This window comes from Fukomys damarensis, unplaced genomic scaffold, assembly GCF_012274545.1.
Source record: "Fukomys damarensis isolate Sample0158 unplaced genomic scaffold, DMR_v1.0_HiC HiC_scaffold_33, whole genome shotgun sequence".
Lineage (NCBI taxonomy): Eukaryota > Metazoa > Chordata > Mammalia > Rodentia > Bathyergidae > Fukomys > Fukomys damarensis.
Window position 1 is genome coordinate 44,792,828 of NW_022900945.1, and position 18,172 is coordinate 44,810,999.

Consider the following 18,172-nt stretch of genomic DNA (forward strand, 5'->3'; position numbering starts at 1 on the left):
GGGGGGGGGGGGAGCAGTCAAACCCTGTATCCCACATGCTGCACTAGCCACAAGCCTGACACAGTCCAGGTGGATTCCAGCCTGCTGTGAAGCACAGCTTCTCCTTGGGCAAAGTGACAACCAACAGGCCCTGTCATCTACCTCCGACTGAAGGGAAGTGGATGGGAAACAAAAGTTATCAACAAGACTTTACGACATCCTGTGTGTGTGCTGCCTGCTGAACCCAAGGAACATAAAATGACAAGAGAAATGGGCAAGAGACAGAGATTTAATTGAATAAAAACTCCAGGCTGTGACAGGGTTGGGAAGACACAAAGCAGTAATTAACAATGTAAGTTTTAAAATGATGACACAATCAATTAACATCCTGGGTAAGCGCAGAGAGGGAGGGGGACATCTTTCAGCCCAGAAACATTGCTAAATGAAGAAGAGAACTTTGTGTTTTTCTGTGTGCAAACAGCCCTGGTTATCTTGACTTCAGCAAACCTCACAACAACCACCCAAGAGGTTTCTCATGCCAGGGGAAGCTGAAAAATGAATCAACTTGGAATTTCAGTTTACTCTGAAACCTGTATTTCAATTTATTCTCATCTGTGAGGAAGAGATACTGGGCTAGATAATGAAATTGGCAGCCATTCAGGTATCGTTCTGGCTTCAGACTGAGGACCCGACTGGTGTGTGTGGGAGGAACAGGGGGCCCAGGAGGGTGGGGAAATAGGGATCCAGGAGCTAAAGGCCTTCCTGGGGTATGTTCCTATGCCAGTAGGAATTTTCCGAGGCTGCTGGAGCTGCAGCGGTAGCTGTTAGCTGGGGTGGCATGGCGGCTGGCCATAATCTGCTCAGGAAATGATCTTCTGAAACAGTTGGAGTGTTCCCTGAAGGACAGAGCCACTTGGTGTAAGAAAAATATCTCAGATGAGCAAGGCTTTTCCATGGTTCACACTGATCACACGTCCTTCTGCAAAGGTTGGGATGGGTCATCCTGCCTAGGGTGTAGAAGTGACACCTGCACGTGCATTTTGAGCTCACTTTTGGAAGGACCCTTTCACACTATTTTGTGGGTTCCAATGGCCCAAGAAACTTACTTCCCCCCTTCCTACTCATGAGATCAGCAGCATCTGCTCAGTGATTGCAATGGCCACCTTGAAGGGGTTAACCTAGAAACATGATGACATGTGTTGCCTGCTGCAAGTCTGGTCATGACCTTGGGGTTTTTCTAACTCTCAAAGCAACATCCAAACACAGAACTGCCTGACTAGGGAGGCCTGTCAGTCACAAGACATTTGGGGAGACAAGTGATCCACACATTAGTCCCTAGCCTAAGGTTCAGTACAGAATGGAGTTTAGATTTATCTACATTTACTTTTCTAGGTGAGAAACATCTTTTGCCACAATATCCTATTAGTTGAGGCCCAATGTGGTCATTTTTAGCCCTAGCAGACACCTCCTACCATTTTATCAGCAGAGAAATATGATAACTTGGCTTAAAATGAGCGTTACTTTAATGGAAGTTGCTGGTCCTATAGCATGTAATGTATAGAAAGAATACGACACAGGTGTGCAAATAGCTTTCATGTGTTTGACCTTTGTTGAAAGGGGGCTCATCAGCTCACTTGCTCCTTGCAGATCCTATACACGGGTGGAAATTGGCGCTGTGCAGTCGCAAGATGGAGTGAAAACCCATCTCTATGTGCTTACCAGGGCTGTACAGACTGAGGCCGAGCAAATCAATCTAGAGATAGGGGTTCATGGGAAGGCCACTATTCACTCAGGAGGAATGTGCTATTATAATACAGAATAGTCCAGACTTCTTTTTTCCTACACTGAATTTGGCCTAAGCTAGAGATCCGAAGGAAAAACAAACAAAAACAAAACCCCTCACGACCACTGGAACAAACAACGCTGAAGTACCTAAGTGATTTATAGAACTAAAGGTTTAAGATGAGTTTTAGCCCAGAGTCCATGAGGCTAAAATAGGCTCAAGGCGGCTAAGTTTCAACAAAGAAGATCTTCCCAGAGAGACCAACTCAAACTGTGGCTCTGATTTCAAAAGTCTTCTTTCACAAAAGCAAGTCATATCCACATTTTTCTTTGATCTGTTTAGGCATTTAAAACAGTAAATTGACACTCTGTGGAGTGATAAAGGCATGTAGAATGCAGAAATCACTGTGGAACGTGTGCCTCTCTCTTTACAATGAAGGTTATTTCGGGGAACAAAGATCTTGTTTTCAAACAAATGTGCTTGTTCACTGTGGCACATCAGAAAACGTACTGCATGGTTAGTCTCAGCAGAGTCATTCCTAAAGAAAGTGACGGAGTCCCCATGAGAAATCAAGTTGTTTCTAGTCCATGAGGCAAGCCAACAAGGAAGGGAAGTGAGGCCTCTGCGTATCTGCTGCAGGGTTGCAAACACTGCAGAGGTCCTGCGACTTCAACGTGGGACAAGAGTCCACAACTCGACTTAGGCCACACCAGGGAATAGCCTCGTACAAGGTCTCGGGTTGATTTGTACCATTCCCGCCGGGCCCTGAAAATGCAGGCATTGTTCCACCCTGCTGCCCCCTACAGGGCTGCAGAGCTTGGGGGAGACACAAAATTTTAGAAACTCAATCCACCTTTCCTCCAAAGACTGCGGTTTTACATGGTATTTTATACAGCCAACTTCTGGGCTCTCCATCTTTTGTTTTCCTGCTCATTGTTTTCTTTTTTGTGTTCTTGTTTTGTTTTTGCTTCTTTTCTTGACAGCAGAACCATATAAAGTGAAAACCACAAAAACATTACTCTGAGAGACAGAAAAGACTAAGACAGATCTGACCACACGACAAGTGTCTCGGCCTTGACCTACACGGGAGTAGTTAAGACTCTGGAGTGGCAGACGGACAGCTGCTGCCTTGGTGACTGCACAACACTGTGTTTAGGCGGCTGAACAAGTGCAAAAAGAACATCACTGAGTCCAGTTGGTGTGGCTCAGGCTGTGCAGCTCACGGTGTTGGAGGCGGTTTCGGAGATGGGCACGAGCTCTCGCTGTCGAAGCTGGCAGCTCGGCCCTGCCACTGCAGGAAGGAGAAACAACTGGTTACTGATTGCCCAGGGAAATGATGTTTCAACCTCCAAAATGAAACTAGCCCATGCATTCAATTCACCTTTTCCCAGCTTCTTGAATTTTGCTGTCAGCCATGCAAAAACAAACAAACAAACACACAAAAAACATAATGAAAACAGCATAGAGCCTCTAGTGTGAAATACCTGGTTTTTGAAAAGGATCTATTGCAGAGATAATTTTAGCTTTCTTCGCCATGTAGAGTGCCCAGGTATGTGTGCGCATGTGTGTGTTTTAATGGGGTGCTATGACGGGACCATTTCTGAATGCTTCAGCTCTTTTTCACACTGGAAATCAGATTATGTTAGCAGCGGAAGAAGCAATCTGCAGAGTAGGGCCCTTACTGCCAAGAATCCATGATCATGAATTATTAGCAATTTGTCTGGGAGCTGTTAGTTCAGAAAGAAACCTGATACTGCTTTGGTTTGGGGCTCTCTTTTTCAGACTTAATAGGTCCTGTGGGCATTTGCACCTGGCCTGTGAAGAGGCAGAGGGCATCAGGAGAGGTGGCCCCTTCCCCTTTTGGGCTCCTCTAAACGGCTTTTCCTGTCTACCTTTCCTGTCTCACAAAGCACCTCCTCTCAGCCGGACTCTAACCTCCGTGGAAGTGGGTGATGCAATGAGGCGTAATGGAGTGAAGGAGAGGGCTGAAGATGAATGGGCCTGTGTCTTGCGCCATTCAACCCTTCTTTAACGGGAAAAGCCAGTCAGAGGCACAGCAGTGTCTCCTGGGCAAGTCTGACCCCATAAATAATCTGGACCTGTCTAGGAGTGGTAGAGCTTCAAAGTGAGTTAGTGCCCACGGCTCGCTCATCCTTTTGTGGGCCAGAAGGGAGACCCAGTATTCTCCTAGTGCCCACAGGACACATTTCCAGAGAGAGGGCTTAAGTCAGTAATCCAGATGGCCTTCTGAACCACAAGGGCAGCCCCTTGTGTTTTTCATGAGCCGTAGGGGTCTCCATAGTGTGTGATATGGCTCAGTGGAATCTGTAACCATGAATTTGGAGACATAGGAGGGTGAGTGGGAGAAGACAGTTCCCACCAGCGACACAGCCATCTCTGGACAGAGCTGTGCCACCTAAGCAATAGGCCACAGTCACCCTGAGGAGTAAACAGGGAGCCCATGAAGCTGAGGAGAGACCCAAGCCCCCAGTCCGAAGCTCCTCATTGTCACTCCTGAGGCTCCTTAGAACGCCTTGTACAGGCCAACCTAAAGGTCTCCATCCCTAGCCAAGGTGTTGATTAGCTGGAGAATCAGGCATCAAGGGCCATCATTCTGTGATCTGGACCTGAGCGATCTGAGCGTGCCAGAACTGGAGGAACTGGAGGCAGGCTTGGGAAATCATCCAGTCTGACCTTCTTGTTCTTGCAAATAAGAAAACAAAGACACAGGGAAGTCAAGACGCAGCCAGTTTGAGACAGAGGCAGGATCCCAAACCAGATCTCCTCACCCCAGCTCAGTGCTCTTTCCACTCCATCCTGCCACTGTCTTGGCACATGGCCACACTAGGGGAGAGAGACACAGAATGAAATAAGAAACCTAATCTCTTAGGATCCGCACCAGGTACTTACTCCTAACTCCAGGGGGCAGCCTCTCTGCGAGCAGCATCCACGTGAAGGAAATCACAACCGAGGGGTTCCCTGGTGAAATATTTTAGATAAATAAATGCCTGTTTGTTGAGCCCACTGTGACTTTTGACTCAAGTGTTTCTTAACCAGAAGGTGACATAAGACAATTACTGATGCTTTCATTTGGCCGACCATCATTTTAGGAGTTGGACATTTTCTTTTACAACCTCTGATGTCAGTGAAAGGTACATTGTAATTTCTGGCTTCTCCCCTGGGTAAGCATACCACTTAAACAGTCTGATTGATAGGCCAGGTCAGAGGAGAAAAACATGAAATGGCTACACAGAGCACCTCTTTTCCTTTATATAACAGCAGTCACACAGAGCATAATTGTTTATCTGGAACAAATGAAGAAGGAACACTGGCTCCCCTGCTAGTCCCTGATTTTTCCTATGAAGATAAACAAAGGGAGGAGATGGGGTTCATGGACAATGGAAAGGTGGATGATTCCAGGAGGCGTTATCGAGGTGGCTCTGAAATAGCAGAGAGCCCGTCACTGGAAAGCAGGAAGCACATTATTCCAGGGTGGCTGCATGCCAGCGAGGTCTTTTGTTGCTCTGAATTGGGTCACGTTCCAACAGGGATCCTAAATCTCTGGCAGATGATTGGAACTTGGCCCTTCCTAATAAAGCACCAGGGAGAAGGGCACTCATCAATGGGGCCCCATATGAGGTGACAACAATAACACACAGCACTGGGCAGGAGTGCTGAGAGGGAAGGCGGCATGTGTTGCACCTGAGGAAGGATGCTTGCTATGGTTTGAGGGATTTTTATTCACGAGAGAGCCCAGCAGGGAAAAATACCTTTTCAGTTCATTCGTTTCCCTCAGCCTTATTTTAAACTCCAAATAGGGGAGCAAGTATGGTGCCTTCTGTTCTCATTAATAAAAAGGAAACGATCACAGCACTTGAAACTGCTAAGAAAGATGTAAGATAAATACAGAGTGCTTTATAGATATGATGCCATTTATCTTTCCAAGAGCTGGAGAGCAGTTCTTTATCATACAAATGGTAGACCCAAGTTTCAGTAGCAAGGGGCTTGCTCTGTGGCCAGAACAGAACCAGAAGGAAGGCAGGATGTGAGCTCTAAGGATGGCTGAGATGATGTTTTCAGCCCAAGGCATCACACAAACACAAGAGCATTTACTACATACCAGCCCAATAGGGTTTAGATGTACTTTTATAAAGAGATTTAAACTGTGCGTGCTAAAAGTATCAGTGAAAATTCTACACAAATGCGGACTGTTGAAGACCTAAATTGCAAAGACAAATGTCATTTTCAGCTCCTTCTTACAGAGAAATGATCAGCTGAGCAGAAAACGGTTGGGTGGCAGGTGGGGGAGGAGCAGTCAGGCGCTCAGTGTGCCAGGTCAAGAAAAAGTAAACCCAAAGGGTATGAATCAATTTAATCTCTTCTCTTTTTCCATATTCTGTTACTTTCCCTTCACTATCTCATCAAATATTCATTTTCAAGGGCTTGATTCTACTTTATCTTTCTCTCTTTTGTAGTCTGGACTAGTGAGTCAGAATTCTCAAAGAAACAGGACTCTGAATCAATTATTTGGTTTAATTAGGTGGTATTCATCAGGGTGCTGGGGCCTGGACACCGCCCCCTTTCTGGCCACAGCTCTGTCAGTCACTTTGTCACCCAGAGACAGGTCTGGCCCGGTCACTGGAATGGGTTATTGCAGATCCAAGGTTAGACAAGCAGTCACACTGCAGCGTGTGGGCTCCTGGGCCCGCTGTCATGAAGGGTCAGCATTTGGCAGAAAAGCAGAGCTGGGAGGGCCTTTCCCTTCATTTACCAGCCAGGAAACCAAAAAGAGTAGAGCAGGGGGTTGCCTGAGGCTCCACAGCCCTCTTAATTCACATTCATTCCATGCCCTGCTCCAAATCACTCTAAACAGTTTAGTATGCTTAGTCCATTCTTGAATATTTCCACAGGATTAAAGGGGAGGGGCTGTCATGGCCTCTTCCTGGGCTGAACCCACACTGTATTCGGTCTGGTGCTAGGCTGTCCCCAGATGGCCCAGCGTCCTGCCCAGTAGCTCCACCTGTAGTTGGTGCTGGGTATCACACTCACCGCACAGAGGTCCTTCTGAAGGGAGGGGATTGCAAAGGAGAACCAGAAAGCTGAGGGAATGGTCTCAATCATTAAAGCTCAACAGCTCTGCAACCACAAGACAGAGATGCGAGCCCTTAGCTGACAGGAACTTTAGTCTGTGTCGGACTCCTTAGTGCTGAGTCTAAGCTACAGCTGGAGCTCTACAGAGCACAGGTCTATCTGGAAGGTAAGTCAAATAGCCTGGCTCCCTAGAGGCCACTATCGCCACATGCCCATCCCATCAGCTCCCAATCTCTCTCAGGACTCGCACTGCTAGAAGTAGGTGGAAATGGCCTATCCACCCTGAGAAGGAAAGGGAGCTGGTGGTCTTCGGGGTTTACATCTGCACCTTTTCATCTTTTCTGCATCAGAGTGGGAGGAGGGATTGCTCTGTTTTTAAGGTGACTCTGCTTTTAAACTGAGGGGCCAGTGGTAGAAGGGATAAAGCTTGTTTTTTTTTATTAGAAAAATTTCTAATTTTCTACAGCCCCCTAGGCTTAGTAAGTTTGCAGCCCGTGAAGATGAGGGAATGATCATCTAACTTTCTAGGATGGACTAGGGTATGAGATCTTGAAAATAAAGTTGAGAGCTTTCCTGGGTGTCCCTATGTTCCAACCCATTTTGAGAAAAAGCAAGCCCAAGGACTACCAATGTGATAAATCACAGGGTCTTAAGCTGGTGGGATTTGGTGGTGTGGGGGAAAACTAAATATCAGTCAAAGGGACATTTTCTTTGCGGTTGAGAGAGACACGGCAGACCTCAGATTGCACAGAAAGTCAGGAAGGGCCAAATTTGGAACCCAAGTCTTGGGACTCCCAGGCCAGGGCTCTCTGTTAGAACCTAGCCAGAAAGAGTGACACCACCTAGAGGCCACACTCCCTTTTGCAACAATGGAGAGAACCAAGTTCCCAAGCAGAGAAATCCATTCTTCAGTCATCTCTCCCAAGTAGTGAAAACTGCCAAGTGACCGCCTGGCTTGAGCCTTAGAGAACCCACTGTTCTGACAGGCATGGAATTCCTTGCCAAGTTCTGATCTCACTCCCTTGGGACTATCTCCTAAAGGACCAACTTGGCCCAGGGACTTGTGAAAGCTTTCCAGGCCTGGCATAGTGGCCTTTTAGGAAGACTTCTTCAAAGTTCTTACCTTCCATTAAGAACTCAGTGTGGCTTTCAAAACATATAACAGGGGGGCCAGGGATTTAGCTCAGTGGTTCCGCCGCCTCCCTCTCAAGTGCAAGGACCCAAGTTCGATACCCGATACCAAAACATATAACAGGGGCTTTTTGTCGGGCAGCCTCCATCTTCTTCCCCCATCTGCCTGCTACACACCTGGTGAGAAGCGTGTGGCCCCTGGCTCCCTGCCCACAGAAGGCCGAGGGACTCTTGCAGCAGCCAATGGCCATTCTCCAGCCCACGCCATCATGCAGCAGACATGCCAAGGGCCAGGCGACCTCACCCACCTCTTTGAAGGATTTCTTTACCTCCACCAAGGAGTGCCAGTGTGCGATGGGCTTCCGAGGGTATGCGAGCATCTCGTTCCAGTGGTCCCTGCCCAGGCCTTCAGCATTGATGCCCACGCGACAGACACCGATGATCTCATTGTGGCCCACGCTGAAGGAGAAGCAAAGGACCCTGTGTGAGCTACCAGACATCTTCCCAGAGAGGGAGGTTCTGGGGGTAGGGTCTGCCCAGTGGGGCTCACTCAGAACTGTCAGCTCTGAAAACTGGTGCTTGGCATGGCCTTGACGTGCCAATGGCTGTGAGGCTTTGCCCATCCTCCTTAGGCAGATGTTGGACACAGAGAGATGAGCAGAAAAATAAATTTGTTTGGCATCTTGGGAAATGGTGGCAGATAGGGAGTGTGAGAATTTGTCTCTTCCCTTATATGACTTGACCAACACATTACAACCTCACTGGAGACATCAGCATCTGAAAATAAATCACCTTCCTCTGACTACCATTTCTCCATCCCCCCAGTGGGTGAAATGTGATTTATTCACTCAGCATAGAACATGAATCATCTCTCAAGTATGTTTGTCAAGCACCTACTATGCCTGAGAACTTGAGCTAAAAATCCAGGATTAAGGCTTTATTGCATGGATTTCATCTCCTACGAACGAAATGACAACTGGAGAGAAGGAGTCACGGGGCTGGAGGAGCTGGAAAATGTTTTAGAGTCAGTTTTGATGGTAATGGAGGGTTAGCAAAAGGGAACTACATCTGAGAAAGGAGAAATCAGGTTGGATGGATGTGCTGGGTCCAGATTATGAGAGGTCTTGAGAGTCCACAGGAAGAGCCGAGAAAATAGGAGTCAGAGATAGTTCTTGAGAAGGGCAGGTCCAGAAGAAAGTGTCCAGGAAGATGTGTCCTTAGTCTGTTGGCAGAATTGGGGCAGAGGGTGACGGAGGCCACACAGTCACCCTAGAGTTATGAGTGGCAGCAGCCTCAGAAACAGGATATGGGGGCATTTGAAAGGACAGATGCCAGGACTTGGTTCAGGATGGAAGAACAGGGAAGAGTCAGGGGTGAATCTGGGGAAAATGATGGGTGAAGTTACTCCAGATGGAGATAGCTGAAAGAGGAGAGGAAGCCCTTTGCTAAGGGGAGTCCATATTTTTCCTCAAACTCCTGTGCCATTCTTAGGTGGAGCCAGATTTGAGGCCAGAAGCCATCCGAGCCCAGAACCACTAGCCAAGGAGTCCTACACCGAACTGGAGTGGAGGAGATGGAGCGAGAATCATGTCCCTCTGGGACAGTACCTACCGATCATAATCCATAACCGAGATGAGCAGGCTGACTTGATCCATATTCTCTGGGGGGATGTCAAAGATGATGGCCTCATTGTAGACAGGATTGAGAGTGTTCTTCTTTATGGTTGTTTTCTTCTTCTTCAGCCTCCGTCCATCACAGAGCAGGGACACTTTGACGTAGGGATCTGTGCCAATAGGGGCAGTGCAAAGGCACACGTTAAACAGATGTCCCCAAGCATCATGCGCAGCAGAGGGACAGAAGCCCTGGACCTACTGCTGCTCATCAGAAGGTGTCAGTGGGTTGTTCAAATAATTAAACCACCTTGTATTCATGTAGTACACCTGTCTCTGAGGATGCTCCATGCTGAATGAACATGGAGTCTTTAGCCACCTCAGTATTCTTGGGAGCATGCCTTGTGGCCTCTCACAAATAAGGAAGGTAGCCCCCACACAGTCAGGACTCTTGCAAATGCATTAGCAGTTCCCAGTCCTACGTCTCAGCCCCATGATGGCTCACTGGCTGGCCCAAAAGGGGTGTTGAACAATGACACTATTTCTCTGCGATGTTTAATCAGCAGATAAAGTGGGTAAAAATAGAACTCAGCGGTGCTCAAAGAATAGCCCCATCAGAGCAAAGTGAACAGCAGCAATCACATTGGCGTCTGTGTCCTCCCCACCTGACAGCACGATTTTGGGTCTCATTGTCCCAGTAATCTCATTTCCACTTGGCATCGAGAAGGGGGAAAGAGGCCCTGCTCTTTGCCTCGCTGCAGCTATCCCTGCTCACTTCTGAACAGTGGAGGAGGGAGGAGCTGTGTCTGGGAGAGTGACTGGGACGGTCTCCTGAGACACAGGGCAGCTGGTTGACATTTCATCTCTCAGTGGGATCTTGGATGCTCTCCATCCTGCACAGCAATGTCTTTTTGTTAAACTTCTGTTGTGCCTCCCAGTCTTGTCTCTTTTCTAGATTTCTGAATAGATATTTCATGGTCATCTTTCTACCCTGAAATTTTCTACTCATCCAAATGAAGTGACACGTATTGTATCTCAAAGCACAGGTGTCTCAGTCACCATCATAATTAGTATTTATGTCACACAGCTCAAGAAACAAGAGGGCAGCTCACAGGTAATAATAGCTTTTGAGATGTTGATGCACGGAGACATCTTCTTGCCCAGAAGCCAGATCTCATGGGATCTGTCCAGAGGTATGGGCCATGGGAGCTCCCAGCTCTGCTATTCCTAGGAGTACAGTTGTACCTCCTGGACACCTGATACCCACTTGGCCCTCACATTCCCATCATTATACATGAGGCAGGGGAGGCACACAACTACGGTGGGAATCAAGAAACTGCATCTGCTCAGAAGCTCCAAGCCTTAAAGGCATTTCCACAGGCCTCCAAATGAGCTGCCGACTAAACAGTATAACAGTGGCAGCTGTACTTTAACCATGGGGGTTCTAAGTTTTATGGAGGAACTGGGGAGATTAAATTCCGGGAGGAATTCAATCAACCTGCTGTCTCTGACTACCCATTTGCAAGTGCCTCCTCTCAGGAGGGTTTTCAGTAAAGCCAGAGAAAAGAGTTTTTAGAATCTGAGTGAGAGAGCTTTCCAGTCTCCATTGGCACCATTCCCCATGGATACACCCTAGGACACTGTCCAGGGGAGGCAGACAGGTGGGAAGAACTGGCTCCAGGACCTGTCTTTGAGACTGAACTCTAAGGGGATGCATAGCATTCAAAAGTGTCTTCAGACATGAGTTTGCTTGCTATTCCTATTTCCATACACTCTTGCTCAGAGCAAATTCCCACGTCATGTGGCTTGGAAAAATATAGGCAGAGCCTCTTGTCTCATGGGCCACCAGGGCAAATGGCTCTTTGCTCAGCTGTGGTCATCCCTATGAGGCAAACGCAACGTATTTATAAATTCAGTGGGTACACTTCCCTTGCAGGAATCAGCGCTCTCACCAGCACCCGCTAAGTTAAGCAGAGATGACTGTCTCCTGGGGTTTTCTGGGGCAAAAGCTTGTGGTGTTAGTAGAATGCTGGACCCAGAAGATCTGCGAGGCCTATTCCTCTCTATGATGCTCTATGTAGCTGATCAAGGTGGCACAAAGCCCAGCAGTGTATTTTAGCCTCATTGCCATAGTAGCCTTCAGAATTGAGCATTTGGTGTGTACTATGTACTGTGCTAAGAAATGTACATACATAAGGATGTTTAAAATTCACATCAACTCTATGAAATATGTATCATCAATATCTCTTTCATAGGTAGGAAATCTAAGGCATAGAAGGAATAGAAACTTGCCTATGATTTAAACTCAGGTCTGACTCGTAGGCTCACATTTTTGACTACTAGATTCAAAGCAGTATGGAGCAGAAGTGGCAGAGGTAAGAGGGTTAACTCATCACTCTTTTGTTGATGTGGATTCATATTATTATTTTGAAATATTTTATATTGTCATGGTTCTAGCATATAGGCTTAGAGAAACGAGCCTAGGCTAGTGCAAAACCAGGAGAATAAGAAGATCCTTCGTTTTAGATTTGAATGCCATATTAAGCTAAACAGGCAATTAATAAGCTCCATTTTCTCCCTAGGAGAGACCAACAGGCTGGGCTGAAGCAACTTCAAACCCACTCTCAAAAATAAGAGATCTAGTAGGAGAGGGCCCTCGCTTGTACCCAGCAATGGCATCACCCTCAGGGCAGGTTCCTCATGCTATAAACTCATTCATTTACTTGTTCATTCACTCATTAATCCATATTTAGGTATTCCAAGCATTGTGTCATATACTTATTTACATCTGTGAGCAAAATAGACAGTCATCGCCGATACAAAGAGGACCCCTGCATTTTCAGAGTCTAACTGAGATTTAGGACCACATTTTTATCCCATATAGAAAAGAGGGCAATTGTGAGCAGCTTAGAGTTTAACATTTAAAAAAAAAAAAACTCTTACTCATAACCTTCTGATTTGGAATGGCCTTGAAATTACTGATGGCTTTACCACGAGAGTTCTCTCTCCCTCCCTCCCTCCCTCTCTCTCTCTCTCTCTCTCTCTCATCCATTTAATTACACCACAGAAGATAGTGTCGGGATTATGGCAGCAAAATCCTATTTCCCTCAATGTTGAGAGTCCTCGGCGAATTTGTGTCCCCAGCACACACTTATTTTGGTCTTAAAATGAAATCCACATTGGCTACGTTTTGGGGGAAGCTGCTTTGCTGCTGTGAAACATTTCTGCATGTCAGCAGAGGTTCTTTAAGCTCCTTGCTATGTCCTGATGTGTGTCAGCAGTTTCCTCAGCAGAGGAGCTTGAGGACCTTGAGTCTCCATGGGGCTCGCAGTCTGGAAGCCAGGGGCTCCCTAGAGATTGTTGGAGGCTCACATCAAGGCTTGAGGGAGTCAAGGTGGCAGTGAACACGCATTACTGAACTTCCGCGTTTCCCAGTCACCTTTCCCCTAAACCTTAGCTTCCGAGGCCTGATGCCTTCTTTCCTTCAACCCACACGATGTCACACGTGAGCCCAGATGTTTCAGCTGCAGCCCAGATATTTTCAGCAGCACTGCGGCCTCTTTCTGGTGCTTGTGATTATTCTAAGGGAGCTTTCTGGGATGTAAATAAATAAGAAATACAAGGGAAATATAGGGGAAACTCTTCAATGTCTTCCAGCCAAGTTCAGAGGTGCTTCCTGGGTGGCTTTACATTGGTACAGGAATCAGGAGAAGGGTCCCTTGGGTCTAGAGAAATAAGCAGGGTATTTTCTCACATTCTCTATCATAAGTGTGGCCCACTGTGCTCTACCAGCCATTTTGCAGGCTTTTTGACCCTAGTCACAGAGCAGTTTGACCCTAGTCACCCCTTGGGGCTGTTTGATTGGAGCAGGGGCAAGAGTCTCCCAGGCCTCAAGCTGCTTTTCTGTTATCTTCAAATTCAAACACCTTCCCTTACACTTTACAGCTGCCCCCATACAAGCATTTTCTGCATGGCTGGAATTGCACTAGAGTTTTATTCTGCTATCGCTCAGCTTTCCTGGTGCTGAGACTGAGACTAGGGGCCCTGTAGGAAATCTGCACACGCACACTTTGCTTTTCCATGGATTTGTTCCTTTGACTTAGTGTGCAGGGCTGCTGCCCTAGGCCTGTGTGGACCTGCAAACATTTACACACTAGATTTGACATAATCCTGCTGCAAGTCCTAAGGACCTGTATAAATCAGGGAAATTGTTCTTAGTTGTTGTTTTGTTCTTTTCTTTTCTTTTTGGTCTCCTATACATGCCCTTCCTTTGTCTAAGAGGATGAGAGTAATAGCCAATACTTATTAAATGCTTATATGTCAGGCACTTATTCTGAATGCGACCAGTATAAGATATGACTGTTCTGATTGTCAACTTAGGAAATTGGCATAGTTTGGATCTGAAATGACCCCCAAAGGTCCATGTGTTATAGGCTCGATCTCCAGCTTGTGGCATTATTATTGGAAGTAGTGGAACCTTTGGGAGGTGTGGTCTATTGGAAGGCAGTTACATCTTTGGGAATGGGCTCTTGAAGGAGATATTAGGACCGTGGCCCATCTTCTTCCTCACTCTTTACTTCCTAGCCCCATGAGGCCTCCTCTGACACACATTTTTTGCATGATGTACTATGCTGCCACAGACCCAACAATGGCCATGGACTGAAACCTCTGAAACCATGAACCAAAATAAATCTTTCTTTCCTTAAGTTGATTGTCTCAGGTATTTTGTCATAGCAATGAAAGCTGACTAATATAGAAACCACAGCCTTTACACAGGAAGGAAGTGGCAGAAGTTGAATCTGGATGCAGGCAATTGTCCCACTAGCTGGTGCTAAGAGTACCATTCCAAGAGCAATGACCGTTCTTGCCCCTTCTTCCAAAACACTCTTCCAAATTCTAATGTCTGGACTTAGAGAAGGCCTTGTGGCAGGCCACTTGGGTAAGAGAGGTACCTGAATAGCCTGTGATGTCCATCGCCTTGAGATTGCGACATTTGATCACTGTGAGGGTGAGCCTGCCTGCGGTGGGCAGGTAGCACAGGGAGAACATGATCTCCCCCAAGTCCACACTTTCCTGTAAAGAAGCAGACGAGAACGCAGGTGAGGGGTACATAGGCTGGTGCCCTGGCTCCCTCTGTAGTAGCACTGGGGGCACTGTGAGGCCCAGGAGAAGGTGCTTGGAGCCTCAGTGTCACGCATGCCAAGGGACTTACCCCAGTCACAGCAGTACTACCCTTTCAGTGGAATTTGCCTCTTGTGCTGTTCTCTCATTTTGATCGCGTTCAGGTCCTAGTCCTTGCCATCCTGCACTTGTCTGACTTGTCCCATGTGTGCTCCTGGGCCACAGACCCATGGTAGCCCAGTCCCATTCTCCTCTAGCTTACCCTCACCTGTCACTGACCCCTCTAGTCTTCCCGCCTAAGCAAGTGGCCATGAAAATGACCTGCCTAAGACACACACACTCTAGCCATTGGGCCCCTCTCCTAACAGTTCTGCGAGTCCTTCCTGCCTCTGTCCTTTAGATCCATTGTTCTTGTCAACTCTTCTTCTTTCTTGCCTCTCCCAGGACATCCAGCACTCTAGCTTCCAACCTCAGTGTGGACATGCAAGGAATTGATTCCCTGCTCAGGACATGCTACTAACCACTGAGCTGTACATTCGCTACCTCACACTTGCTGCCAGGATTGGATCTACTTTGTTTATTTTCCTTAAAGTGATCATCCTAAAAAACATTAACCCAGCCAAGAGAACACATTCTTCTGTCTCGTCTGCCACAATAATCATCATGGCCAAAGGACATGAGAACTCCCAGAAAGTTTTACCATCTTCCTAGAAAGATAGCAAGCATGCCCGTCCATTACAGGGTCTTAGCAGAATGCTTCCTCTTCCCTACTTACTGAAGGGGGTGCAGTTGGCTTAGGGCTGCGAGACATGGGCATGTTTCCTCTCATAGGACTCCAAGAGCAAGGTTTGAGGAGGAGACAAGTTAGGGTTTGGGGTGGCTCTAATTTCAGATGGGATCCGCTAATCATTCATTCATTCATTCATTCACTTATTCAAGAAACAATTACTGGGCTGGGGATTTAGCTCAGTGGTTCTGGCAACTGCCTCGCAAGTGCAAGGACCTGAGTTCAATCCTCGGTACCAAAAAAGAAAAGAAAAGAAAGAAAAAACGAAACAATTACTGACCATCTGCTATGTGCTGGTGTTGATCTGGGTGCTTGGGATACAGGAGAGAACAAAAGAGACAAAAATTCCTCCCATTATGGAGCTTATGTATTATTAGGCCAAGGACAATACAAAGGCAGAGAAGGGGGATGTAAAATGACCAAAGGGAGGCTATGATTGTTGACATCTTAGCCAGGGAGGCCTCTCTGAGGAGGTGACTTCTGAGAAAGAGAGGCGTTGAGAGTGACACCAAGGTTTTTGTCCATTCTCCTCTGCTGGAGACTCCTAGAATCTGGGTGCTGCTTGGAGAATCAGCCAATACCCACCACCACTTTCCCTCCAGAGCCTGTTCTCTTCCAGGTGGCACTGATACCTACCCTTTTGTAGCTCCACGCGTGTCTTTTTGTCCACCTACCTGGTCACCCTCAATCTAATCTCAGGAGGTGTACAGAAGGTTGCTACCCCCAGCTTCCCAGGAGGGAGTCCGGCTGGGGCTACAGCTGGATACCCCATAGTCACCACCTCCTCCAGCACACACAATCCTTTGCCCACAGGCAAGACCGAGGCCTGTGGAGCTCATCCACAAACACGCCTCTGCCTTGGAGGCTTACAGTTCTGTGAGGCGGGGATTGGTGCCATCACTCCCTGCATTTGTTCAGCTTGAAAAGCCGTGCCTGGCTAGCTGTACCCTTGGGAGAGTGTGTCCCACCCTCCACCTTGAGCAGAGCCCCTGCCAGCTCACCCAAGGCAGCTCTGACTCCTCCGTACCTTAGAGCACAAAGCATCCACCTATTCATTGGGTGATTCATTCATACTTCCTGAGTGCTCGCCAGAGGCATGGGCTTTGTGGGGGGCATACAGTCTCAACCCCTACGCACAGTCCAGCAGCGTACAACCAGGGACGATGCAGGAGCCCCACCTTCTTCAGGGGCATCTCCTGTCTTCTTAGTCTCCTCTTCAAGGGAGGGAGACACAGAAGCTGCCTGGTACCCTGGTATTGTAGGAAAGAGACCCCCTCCGCCCGTGGTACATCTAGCAGAACGCTCCATCTCTGACAGAGGTACTGGGGTAGAAGGAGAAGCCCAACTCTCTCTGACTCCCTCCCTTTTGTCTTTAAGAGAGGCAGTCAGCATCTCCAAAGCTTGATCCTGCCCAAAGTTCAAGGGATCCTTTCAGACTCTGTTGGCACAGCAAAAGGAACAAGCACCTCTGCACGTGTGCCTGGCACTTCGCTAGGTTCTTTGTTAGACCCTCTCAGTGATTCCAGCACCACCCTCTGGGGTAGGTGTCCTGCTTGTCCCCACTGCACACAGGAGAAGATGAGTGTCTCATGAGATTGAGGAAATTACCCATAGTGCATGAATAGCGAGTGCTTTAGTGCCCAATGGTCTTCTATCAGTGCCGCTGCTCACCTGCCCTTAGTGGCCCCCTCGTTTGGTTTTTTAGCCTGCATCAGGGGTTCTCAACTACTGAGTCCTATTTTGTTTCCTCACCTGATTCTCTCTCCCTCCTCCTCCTCCTCCTCCTCTCTGCCAACCCTCTGCTCCACATATCTTTGGCATATCTTTGGTCAAATGCCTCTCCCTTTCCTTTTGGTTAGACAATCTCATGCCTGTTACAGGGTCCAAGGTTGTGTCCCCCCAAGGACCCTGACTTGGAGCCCATGCCACAGTTAGCACATCTCCCTGACACTCTCCGAGGCTTCCTGCCCCTGGACAGCTCCCAGGAGTCCCCCAGTCCGCTCTGTCCCACCACCGTGCCCTCCTGTCGCATGTAGTGACAGAGGCCCTTCTGGGCAGGGCCCTTACCTTACACCAACTTGTGCCTCAGAGGTGCCCACCAGCACACAAGAGCAGCGGCAATAAAGCCACAGAAAGGGGTGGTTACATTTTAGCCAGAAGGACCCTGGTTCTCCAGACCGGTGTGAGATCAAGTTGGAGCCTGGGAAGAATGCGGGAAGCTCAAATGGCCTCTCTGAGAGGAGGGAAATGCGCGCTGCTGTTGCCAGGCCCTCACCACTGCCGTCCTACAGAGGGAGTCGTGTTTTCACAGGCTGTCTCTGGGTGAGTGTGAGTGGTTTGTTTACAGACTTAGAAGATTTGCCTAGGGATAGGAGGGTTCCCACAGGGGAAACAGGATCTCTCAGGACTCTAGGAACTGCTCTCAAGGATGGTTCCCTCCAGGGGAGCTCTGGCCCACAGGACCCCTTCTTTTTGTATGGCTGCCCTGCCTCATAGGATTTGGGCAGCTGGGGGGCATGTGGGTGCTGGGTCTGCAGTGTAGTGTGCAACCCCCAGTCCCTACACCCCATAGCGACCTCCATCTTCCATCAGTTTGCCCACACAGGCAAGGGGACCGGACCCAGGACCTCCCTATGACATGGGGACATTGAAGAAAGGGGCCAGAAGCCC

The 18,172-nt window shown here is 48.0% G+C and overlaps 1 protein-coding gene across 7 annotated transcripts in view; it reads right to left on the reverse strand.

Moving 5' to 3' along the window:
• Positions 1 to 256: 256 nt before the first annotated feature.
• Syt6 (synaptotagmin 6) overlaps positions 257 to 18,172 on the reverse strand; it is a 58,173-nt gene continuing 40,257 nt past the window's right edge. For 2 of the 7 annotated variants that reach the window (XR_781637.3, XR_002025577.2), the window contains 5 exons: positions 14,547 to 14,667; positions 9,596 to 9,767; positions 8,293 to 8,443; positions 4,673 to 4,741; positions 2,974 to 3,053 (listed from right to left, as the gene is read on the reverse strand). Coding sequence is in view for 3 of the 7 variants with exons in the window: in XM_010631239.2 (XP_010629541.1) it covers positions 2,982 to 3,053; positions 8,293 to 8,443; positions 9,596 to 9,767; positions 14,547 to 14,667 (516 nt within the window). In the remaining 4 variants the exon portion in view is untranslated. Of the gene's footprint in view, positions 3,054 to 4,661; positions 4,742 to 8,292; positions 8,444 to 9,595; positions 9,768 to 14,546; positions 14,668 to 18,172 lie in introns of all 7 variants that reach the window. The other 5 variants (XM_010631239.2, XM_033758192.1, XR_002025579.2 and 2 more) reach the window with 4 other exon arrangements.